The sequence below is a fragment of the Lathyrus oleraceus genome, chromosome 5 (assembly GCF_024323335.1).
Source record: "Lathyrus oleraceus cultivar Zhongwan6 chromosome 5, CAAS_Psat_ZW6_1.0, whole genome shotgun sequence".
In the NCBI taxonomy this organism is placed as follows: domain Eukaryota; kingdom Viridiplantae; phylum Streptophyta; class Magnoliopsida; order Fabales; family Fabaceae; genus Lathyrus; species Lathyrus oleraceus.
The window spans coordinates 222,084,125-222,095,599 of NC_066583.1; the positions used below are offsets into that span (position 1 = coordinate 222,084,125).

Below are 11,475 nucleotides of genomic sequence, written 5' to 3' on the forward strand. Positions count from 1 at the left end.
GAAACTTATTTGAGAATAATAACTATTAAAAAGAATTCTTCTTTTCATTTCAATGAAATTTCATAATTTATTTTAATTAAAAATTTAATATTTTTATTATTTATTTTAACTAAAAATTTAATATATTTCATATTCTAAATAAAAATTTGTATGTGTGAAATTTGTTTAATTTCTTAATATTTTATTACAGATTTTGAATCATCAATTTCATCTTTAAAAAGTATTTACTATTTTTTAACTAATATTTATAGATTTTAACTTCTTAATGATTGTTTAACATGAAAAATATAATATGGAGAACAATAGATGATCCAAAAAAATAAAATAAGTATAAAAAATATTATAATATCCAGGAGATATATGTTATGAAAAATCATTTGAACATGATATTGTAATAAATTTCTCTCAATATAAAATTTTAGTTTTTAATTTTTTAAATTAGATTAAACAATACTAAATAAATGAAATATAACATATTCACATACATGCGTCTTATGTATAATACTAATAACATATTTTTATTATACAAAAAATAGTTATTAAAAGTTAAAAAATATAACTTTTAGAATAAAAATATTATACACCTTATAAGACACTACAAATAATATTTAATTATTCTAAAAATATTTATTCAAATTTACAAGGCAACTTTCATACTTCTAAATAACAACCTTAACAATTTGAGTTTAAATACAATTAAAACATAACTATATTTTAAAACATGTTCAATCACAAAATTAAAATATTTTTTTGTAAAATAATTAAAATATATATTAATCAAACCCTAGTATCTGTAATTATGCATTCTCATCAAGCGTGTGATTGAAGTAGAAGTAAGCAACAACAATTACACAATCATCAAACCATATTATACTCTTGTTTGATTTAGAAATTCTCGTGAAGACATTCATGGTTTAGAGTGAATAAAGTCTCACTCAGGATTAAATGGAGTTATCAATCATCATACAGACAAGTTTTCTGATTAGTACTCTTCTAAACAAAAAACACAATAGTCATAATGTAGTTGGGACCATTTAAATGAATAAGCATTCTCATTCTGTTGTTTTTGAAGATAACAAGGAAGCATACTTATTATTAATCCAGCTGGTTGCAAGGGAAACTCGACTCGAACGGTGCGCTGAACAGCTGAAAGTCTTGAAAGCGATTGCTATTGTCGTAAGCTGAGAACGAGATACAGCCGCTGGAGTTGTTCGCGTGTTGCGGATCAGTGTGCCAGTATTCCGATGAAGGAAAAGGCATGCGGTTAGCAGTTGCATGTGCTGTGGAATGAGTTGCCCCGCTTGGCCGATTCGAGTGTTCTAAAGAGAGGGACTTGGTATCGTATGCACCCCATGAATTGGTTGACAGAAGAGAGAGAGCACGGTTAACATCTTGCGTAGCAGTTGGATCAGACAAGGTAGTTGGATCTTCTATACCTGTAACATGTATTCTAACTATGTGAAAAACTATTTCTACAACTTAGGTAGGAGTTAATAAAAGACGGTCTCGAGGCTCGATTTTGAAGTAAGAGAACAACCTGGAAATGTACTCCTGGATCCTATGCCTTTGGAGTCATCAGAAAGCATGGTGACAATCTTGTTAAAGGCTTTTGGAGGTTTCAGCATAAAATCTTGTGTTTCGGGGAGTTTGCTGTTATGAATGTCTTGCCATGCTAAATTTGCGTTCCTCGGAAAAGCAAATGGGCCCATTGTTTGTCTTTGATCTACAGAATGAATATAAATTCGATACACGGTTACGTAATTATTTATCGTTATGATATTATCATATAGGTGATTGTGAATGTGCATACTGTTGAGATTTATACCATAGGGCGATGAAGAAAGAGATGATGGATTCAGTTGAATTGCTCCAGGCTGAGGTTTGCGGCGTCTTGCATTGTGATCTGAGAGACGACGTCTGCAGCTTCTTTTTTTCTCGTCAAACTCCGATAGAGAATGGAACCTTCAAAAGCGTAGTTAAGTGAAAATTGTTAATTATTCTATTCTAAACAAATCAGAAAGACGGAAAGATCAATGTGAAGTGAACCTCGTTTACCTGCTACATTGCTGGCAAAATCGACGCTCCAAACCAGCTATAACCACCTTAGGGGATTTGGAATGGCTTTCACAAACTCTATGTTTTCGATGGTAATCTTTAGCAGAAGAGAGGTCGAAGCCACAACCTTCCACCTGGCAGCAATGTAGCAAGTTCGGACTACCCGATTTACCTTTCTTTCTGCTCGAAGGAGGAGCCGCGGGAACCGCAGAGGAAGAGGCTTTCTTGGAATGGCTTCCAGGGGAAACATCCTCAAAGTAGAATCTTTTACCAAGCTTTAGTGTGAGCAATGGTTCGGCTGCCGGAGAAGTTTCAACTGGATCTCCTTTAGACAATTCTTTCTTAGCGGTGGAATCGTCTTGAGAGCCTTCCCGAGTTGACATAGATGTCTTGCTCTCCCCGTTTGACGATGAATTATTGGAAGCAGATTTTGAGCTCCTCGAGGAAGACGCGTGTAGCAGTTTTGACGCGGAATAGCCACTACCACTTGATGGAAACAACATTCCAACATTGGTTTCACGATCTGTCTCCGCACTCCAATCAGTAGATTGAGACTTGTGATTTTCTGCTGGTTTTGAATTCACGAAGAATAAGTTTTCCCAGTCCCATTGCCCCGGAGATTTCGCATTCCACTCCATGATAACGTCTCACAAATTCATATACAAAATGCTCACAGTAATCTGCAAAAGAATCAAAGAGTACCAAGTATCATATTATTTACCGAAGTTAATTTCCAAGCCTGAGATAGCCCTGGAAAAACAAAGAAGCTAACTACAGAAATTCGAAAAACTTGTGGACTCCACAGTGTTAAACAATTCCTATCCATGACCTCACCGACACAGCTAGATTGCTGATTTTAGTATTGTAACCTTTAAGATCTCTGAGGCTAATATAAGCAGTCCCCACCATCTATCACCCTTCGAAATTTTAATTCTCTATATGTATTAACCTCCTAAAATTAGTTCCACTACAACTAAAGTACTATAACTTAACTTATACTCTATTTGGTTCCACGTTAATAGCGACCAAAATAGACATGTTTGATTGCTCTCGAGTAAAATTGATTCTGACTCAAGAATCGATTATAACATGAAGTTAAAAGTTATTGTTTTAACAGTAAGTGTAGTGAATTTGATCAAAAGACACACTTTAAAGTTTGAACCATGATGAAACATGAACTACCTAAACTTCACTTTCAACATGGGAAACCTTTAGATTCCAATTCCAATAATTAACATTTTATCACATCAATGTCAGGAATAGGTCATTGAATGAGACCCTACAACAACAACCACCCAAAAATGATGTAACTTGTTCACATATTTGAACTTCCAACAACACAGATATTGAGTTAACAAAAATAAAAGTCCAACCACCAAACCTCCAACTCATAAATGCCAGAAACCAATCAATCTAAACCTGAAAAAGCATCATCTTTAATGCTCAAAAAATCTAAGAAAGAAAACGACCCTATTCTACATCTTAAATGAGAGTCTCTTTCCTTAGGAGCCTTTGCTAGTACTACACAGGAAAAGCTTTGGTCCCATTTTACCCTAAAAAACCACACCTTTATCACAAGCATTCTCAGGCTCAGCTATGCTAACTTCCAAACAATCTGATAAACCCAAAAAATCCCAGAAAAAAAAAACAATTTTTTTTTCATGGGCTAATTCAAAAATCATTATGAAAGCTTAAAAAAAGATGTTGCAAACATAAAAGGAAATAATAATAACAGTATAAAGCTATAACACTTGAACAAAAATAGTACTCATAATCATCACTGTAGTTAATAGGAATCACACATTCACATAAATAAAAAACAACCCAAAAAAGAAAACCACCATGTCATTGTCATTATCATTTCAAGTTATCATCTTTATATCGCAAACAAAAATGGGTATTGGAAATGCTGCAGTGTACAATACACCCCTTTGTTCACTGGTTTTCTTTGTCATCAATCTCAAAACACAGAAGAGAAAATGATAAAAAAAAACCATAAATGGGTTGAGAATAAACAACAAAAACAGCTATCCTTAACAGATCAACACAAAAGTCGAGGCTTTTCTGTAAGCTAAATCAGGAAAAACATAACCTTAACAAACATAAAACCATTCCTTTTGTTTCCTTTTCTGATAAATCACAAAAGGGTTAAAGCTAAAAACATGATAAGATAAACAAATTCAAAAAAAAAAAAAACACTTACAGAGAGAATGAGAATGAAGTAAATGTGGTAGAAAAATAGCAATGTGAGCATTTGCAAGAAAGAGTGATAAAAGTTAGTAAAAATGTTGATAGGAGTAGAAGAGTAGTACAATAGGGTAGTGTAGACCTTATGGATTGCTGTACTAGCAGTTTCTCACACACACTTGTTGTGCGGTGTGAAAAAAACAAACAGCTGTTTATAACTTTATATTGGAGCAGGGGACAGCTCAACCTGAATACAAAAAATCAGAGGTTTTTTTGATGGACAAGAAATGAGGAAATGTTTTTCAAAACAAAACAAAATCAAACAACCTGGATGTAACTGTTTCTTTTTCGTTTAATAATACAAAGTTGGATTAGATTACTATTTTGTTTTAATCTTACTTTGTTTGACTGTTGTTAGATAGGATTCTATCGAGGTAATTAGTATTGAACTTATGGGTTAAATCATTTTTTAACCTTGTTGTTTCTCTAAAAAAAAATCTCAAAACAACAATTCCCATATATTTTCCATCAATAAAAAGTATATGGTAAATGAAAAATAGTCTATTTATAAGAAAAAAATTGTATTACATGTATTTCTCTATCATGTGAACATTTACTTTGTGATTTTTTTAAATAATTATTTTTTTAAAATTTAAATACTAAAATAACCTATTTTTAAAATTAATTACCAAAATAACCACCTTTCAGTAATGTCAATTAATATTCAAATGAGTCGTTCAAGCATTTGGCGCATGCATGCAATGCAAATGAGCTTAGGCGCCAATGACCTAGACGCGTGCATGCCTTGAAGCCACATGCATTGACGCGTGCATACACTACATCAGTATATGCGTCAATGCATGTGGCACATGAACTTTCCATTTTTTTTTAAATTTTATAATTATAATTAATTAAATTAAATACTTAAATTAAAAATTATATTATATTATAAAGTAAAAATACATAAAATTGACAAGAAAATTAATGATCCGCCCGATTGAAACGTCCTTTGTTCCACATCTAGGTGCGTTAACCTCTCTTCAAGGTCTCTCACGATTTCTCTGAGGTGTTTGAGGTCTTTGAGTGCTGACATGATGCAATGGTGACTGGTGTGAAGGTTCGGTGAAAGGTCCAGCGGTATAAGATTTATCAAACTAATGCAACAAGGTATATGATTTATTGTCGAAATGAGCCCTGCTTGTTCCGGTTGTCAGCATCTTACCGGAAGATGAGTGATTCTTGGGAGATTGGTTCTATGGATCCAGTTCGCACATGCTTAATCACGAACAAATGCAAGACCATCCAAACTCAACTCTCAGTTAATATGCGATGAAATTTAGTCTGTCATTAACGATAATCCGTCGTTAAAGGTGAGTACAATAATCTCACATATTATAATAGAATACAACTATACTCCATCATACAGAAAGGCTTGGATAGCTAGGACTAAGGCGGTTGAAAAAGTGTTTGGCAATTGGGAGGATTCTTACAAACAACTTCCAAAATACTTGGTGGCTCTTAAACATTATGCTTCAGGGACTATTGTCAATTTGGAAACGTTGTCGGCGTACACCCCAAACGGGACTTGTGCTATTGGTAATGAAATATTCCACCGACTCTTCTGGGCGTATCAAACATGCATCAAAGGTTTTGCTTTCTGTAAACCTATTATACAAATTGATGGTACATGGTTGTACAGGAAATATAAAGGAACACTACTGATGGCAGTGACACAACATGACAACAACAATATTTTTCCAATCGTCTTTGTCCTAGTTGAAGGGGAGACTGCTGTGGGGATGAAGTTTTTTCATAAAAACTCTCTGATTGCACGTTGTTCCTCAACCTAACTTATGTTTGATCTCAGACCGACACCCTTCAATAGTGAGTGCCTACAAAAATATTGATAATGGCTGGCAGGATCCTCCGTCGACGCATATGTACCACATTAGACATATCACTCAAAATTTTATGTGGGAGATCAAAGACAAAATGTTGCGGAAGAAGATTGTCAATGCAGGGTATGCATTAACAGAACCTTCTTTCAAATACTACCGCGAAGACATCCGGTTGTCAAACGCAGATGCATTACGGTGGATCGACAATATTCTATTGGAGAAGTGGACTAGGGCATACGACAATGGTCAACGTTGGGGCCACATGACAACAAATCTTGTGGAATCAATGAACTCTGTCTTCAAAGGCATCTGAAACCTACCTATAACCGCTTTAATGCGAGCAACCTATTTCAGGCTAGGGACGTTGTTTGGGACCAAACATTCCAAATGGAGTTCAGTGTTACAATCTGGGCAGTTGTTTAGTGATGCTTCAATGAAATTCATTAGAGAGGAAGCTTCCAAAGCTAACACACATGTGGTCACTGTGTTTGACCATACTAAAGGTTGGTACAATGTTGTTGAATCCATGGATCACAATGAAGGCATGTCGAGGGAACACTATAAAGTGGAACTAGATACAGGTTGGTACGACTGCGGAAAGTTCCAAGCCTTTCGTATGACCTGCTCCCATGTCATAGCGGCATGTTCAAAGGTTCGACGTGATTCATCCTACTTACTATTCAACATTTACAAAGTCATAAGCATTTCCAATGTTTACAAAATTAGCTTTTCAGTGGTAGCAAAAAAGGATTGTTGACCTGCATATCAAGGGGACATTCTCTAGCACAATGAAATAATGCGAAGAAAGAAAAAGGGTCACCCAAACAACACCCGTATTCGAACCGAAATGGATACGGAGGACAAAATGGTTAAATTATGTAGTTCATGTCGCTAGCCCAGTCAGAATCGTACTAACTATCCCAATGTTGGAACAAGCACAACAATATAACTTTAATTTCAACTCTTTTGCTTTATATTAAAAACAACATTTATTTCATATAATAACTTTGTGAGGAAATACCATCACAAACAAATACAACACATACAACACATAAGCAACACATAAACAACAACACAACAAACTACAACAAATAAAATACCATCACTAACAAATACAACACATAAACAACATAGCTATGCGATTACAACAACATAACTATGTGATTACAACCATCAAAACAATTTTGAACATTGTATACATCATTCTGTGAACGTCTATATCAGTCTTAATATCCACTCATACACAAACTTCTCCATTTTGGTTGAACGTGTACTCAAGCCATTGAATTCTTCTGATCCTTTCACCATCTGCAATTTCTCCATCTAACCAACGGTTCAACGTCCTATTAAGACGTTCGAACGTTTCTATGTTCCAAAGTCGGATCTTTATCGGAGGCTGCACTGTTGAAAGATTAAATCGGCATTTCTCTTGTGAATATATGAGTATTTAGACATGGTTAAAAAAAAGAAAATTGAAGGAGATTGCAGGAAAATGAAGGAAAATGGAATGAGGGTAAGAAGTTGTGTGAAAAATTATGGGAGATGCGCAGTGTATTTATAGATCAGCACGCACACATGCATGCGCCATTGCCCTAGGCGCCACACACACATATGACACATGCATGCACCAATGCATGTGACACACACTCACATGCCTACATGCATGCGCCAATGCATGTGGCGCCTTCACATGCTTGGCTGCATGCATGCGCCAGATGCTTGGGCACCTCCTTTGAATGCTAATTGGATGCGTCATTTCAATCGATGCATTAGTACTCAAAGGTGGTTATTTCGGTAATTAATTTGAAAAATAGGTTATTTTAGTATTTAAATTGAAAAAAAAAGGCTATTTTAAAAAGAAATCTGATTTTGTCTTTTAAAAAAAAATTAATTGAATTAAAAATATGAGTGATATATATATATATATATATATATATATATATATATATATATATATATATATATATATATATATATATATATATATATATATATATAATTAGATTTAATTTATATTCTAGAGTAATGTGGAATTATTTGAGTGTATTAGAATAATATATTTATAACTTTGATTTTATTTTAGGTTTAAATAGTCTTTCGTCCTTGTAAATTGGCAAGTTTTTTATTTTGGTTCATAAATTATTTTATTTTTTTAAACTTTCCACATGCTACATTCTTGTTGGCATTAGTGGTTATGTTAAAAAAAGTTTTAAAAACAGATTTTACAATTTTAGTTTTAGTCCCTGTAAATTAGGGTTTCAGAAGAGGAAACATTTGTAAGCTCTGTGGGAGGCGGTTGCGAGGAAGACGAGGTATGTGGGCAGCAAAAATGGTAGACGAATCAAAGAAGCGTTTGAGCAAGACGGTTGATTCAATAGTGTATGATATTTACCGTGAACTTTCATTACGGGAGAAAATTTGTTAAGGACAATGTAATATATTACCTAGGTGGGCATGAACATATAGTAGACATTGATCATGATAAATGGAGCTTCTTTGAATATTGGTTATGGTGGTACAACAATGAATTGGACAAGCATAATAGAATGGTTAGTGATAGTGATGCTGATGAGGTTTATAAATTTGTTGTTGAAATGAAATGTGTAGTGGACATATATGTTGAGCATAAGGTAGTTGATGACATTGTTAATGTTGAGGAAAACTATGGTGTTAATGATGATGGTGTTATTGTTAATGTTGAGGATGATTATGTTACTAATGATGATGTTGTTGTTAATGATGATGTTGTTGTTAATGTTAATGTTAATGTTAATGTTAATGATGGTGTTGTTAATGTTGATATTAATGTTAATTTTAATGTTGATGATGGTGGTGTTAATGATAGAGGTGTTGTTAACATTGAAGAAGATGAACACGAGGATAGTGATGACAATTATGATAGTGATTTTGAAGCTAATGGTATATCATTTAATGATAATGAAAATGAAAGGGATCTTGGGTTGGATGATGGCTTTGATTTAACTGATAAACAATCTGAGGGCAAAATAAAAAGGGTAAAACAAATAGCAAGGAAGCACAAAAATACTCCAAAGAAATTAAGAATTGGTGATGATAATGTAGGTTTATCTGGTGGTGTTAATGATGATATGGACATTAGTTATGCTAATGATGATCTTGATAGTAGTGATCTTGATGCCTCAGATCAAGATAATTGACCAAAGTATCCTATGTTTAAGATGGAGGAGTTGGACAAGAATTACAAGTTCAAAGTGGGATTGAAGCTTGTATCACTTGATGAATTTAAGGAGGAAATTACTGAATGGTCAATATTAAATGGGAGGGAGATAAAGTATGTGAGAAATGACAAAGTTAGAGTAAGGGTAGTTTGCAAGGGAAAATATGGGTTTTTGGCACTTGTTAGTAAGCTTGAGAATAAAAACACATATATAATGAATAGATGGGTTGGTGCTCACACATGTGGTAGGGTATTGAATATTAGTTCAGCCAATTCCAAGTGGATTGCTAAGACTATAGCGGATAGGATGATATCTTCTTATGGAATCAAGATTCATGATATTGTTTCTGACATTAGGAGTAATTACTATGTTGGTATAACTATGAATATGACATGGAAGGCAAAGCAAATTGAAAAAGCTTTGGTTGAAGGTGATGCAGCCAAATAATATACCCTGCTGTAGAGATATTCTACATAATAAGGAGGTAAATTCAGGGAACAATTGCAAATTTAATGTGACAAGGGTTGGAGCAATAATACAATCAAGGTTTAGGAATTTTTACTTTTGTTTTGATGGACTTAAGAAGGGGTTCACCATATCTTACAAGCCATTAATTGGTGTTGATGGATGTCATACATCTTAAGACAAAATATAAAGGGACCTTGCTTATTGTTGTTGGGAGAGATCCCAATGATCAATATGATACTCTAGCTTTTGGTTTTTCTGAAACTGAAAAAAAGGAGTCATAAAGGTGGTTCCTTACTTTGCTTTTTGAGGACATTTGCCAAGAACAAAATATGGGTTTTCATATCTGACCAACAAAAGGTACATTTCATTACTATTTTTTTTTTGGATTTCATCCCTTATACATGTTTGACTGTTGGATTTCATCCCTGATACATGTTTAAAATTTGGATTTCATCCCTGATAAATGTTTGACTTTTGGATTTCATCCCTGATACATGTTTGTTCTAGATTAAAACTGAATTTGCAGGGTTTAATCCCCATGTTTGAAGAAATGTTTGAGAGGGTAGAGCATAGGCCATGTCTTAGGCATTTATATGCCAGTTTCAAAAAGAAGTTTAGGGGAGGCATGCAGATTAGAGACTTGATTATGGCAACAACAATGGTAACATATATTCAATCACGAGAAGCTAAGATGAAACAATTGAAGGGGGTTAATGTGAAGGATTGGAAATGGCTTTCCAAAATACCTACCAAAGTATGGTGTAAACATGCATTTTCTTTATATCCTAAATGTGACATGCTTATGAATAATGTATCTGAAGCACATAATAACACAATACTAGTGGCTAGGGATAAACCAATCTTAACTCTGTGTGAATGGATAAGAAACTATATCATAAATAGGATTTCTAGCTTAAGAGAAAGAGTTGATAGGTGGAAACATAAGATAATACATATACCTAGACTTAAGTTTGATAAAGAAGTAGAACATGTTGGTAATTTGATTCCAAATTGGTCTGGTGAAATAATATGGAAAGTTAAACATGTTCATACTAGACATAGTTTCATAGTGGATATTTCAAAAAGAATACACACTTGTAATTTATGGAAATTAGTAGGCATACCTTATAGACATGCAATATCTGCATTAGGTTTTAGGAACCAATTCCTTGAAGACTTTGTGGATGATTACTACTCCAATGAAACCTATGTAATATGCTATAATTTTAATGTAAGCCCAATTAATGGACAAGACATGGGGCCAGAGGTTAACATTGAAGAAATGTTAGCTCCAACATACAAAAGAGGACTTGGGAGGCCAAAGAAATTGAGGCGGAGGGAACTGATGAAGACCCTAACAAGGGAAGGACATAAATAAGTTATTATTGCATAAATTGTGTTATACATGACCATAATGCAATAAGTTGTACTAGTTATGTGGTTGACCATGAAGCTAAAAAAAGAAAGGTATTTACTTATCTCCATACTTTGTATTATTATTAATGTCATTGTGTCATATTAATTCCATGATTTATATGTGCAAAGAAAACCAAAGAAAATGCAATAGTAGATGAATTTGGGAATACAACACAAGAACAAATCCAACCTCAATCTGGAGTTTCATATAGAAATACAACATAAGAAAAACCCTAAGAATAACAATCTTTTGA

General features: G+C 33.8%; 2 protein-coding genes across 4 annotated transcripts; one reads left to right on the forward strand and one right to left on the reverse strand.

Annotated features, from left to right (window-relative positions):
• Positions 1-847: 847 nt before the first annotated feature.
• Positions 848-4,552, reverse strand: LOC127083120 (squamosa promoter-binding-like protein 12). Of its 3 annotated transcripts, none has more exons than XM_051023361.1 (5): positions 4,385-4,552; positions 2,056-2,735; positions 1,826-1,962; positions 1,538-1,723; positions 848-1,436 (listed from the first exon to the last, which is right to left on the reverse strand). In XM_051023361.1, the coding sequence occupies exons 2-5, from the start codon at positions 2,691-2,693 to the stop codon at positions 1,096-1,098; spliced, it is 1,302 nt and encodes a 433-aa protein (XP_050879318.1). In that variant the 5' UTR covers positions 2,694-2,735; positions 4,385-4,552; the 3' UTR covers positions 848-1,095. The 3 variants fall into 3 exon arrangements, with proteins under 3 accessions (XP_050879318.1, XP_050879319.1, XP_050879317.1); XM_051023362.1 differs by having other exon boundaries at positions 4,368-4,536; XM_051023360.1 differs by having other exon boundaries at positions 4,259-4,535.
• Positions 4,553-10,343: 5,791 nt separating this feature from the next.
• On the forward strand, positions 10,344-11,183 carry LOC127079818 (uncharacterized). The gene has a single exon (XM_051020187.1). It carries the CDS (start codon positions 10,344-10,346, stop codon positions 11,181-11,183), a length of 840 nt encoding a protein of 279 aa, XP_050876144.1.
• The last annotated feature ends 292 nt before the right edge of the window (positions 11,184-11,475 follow it).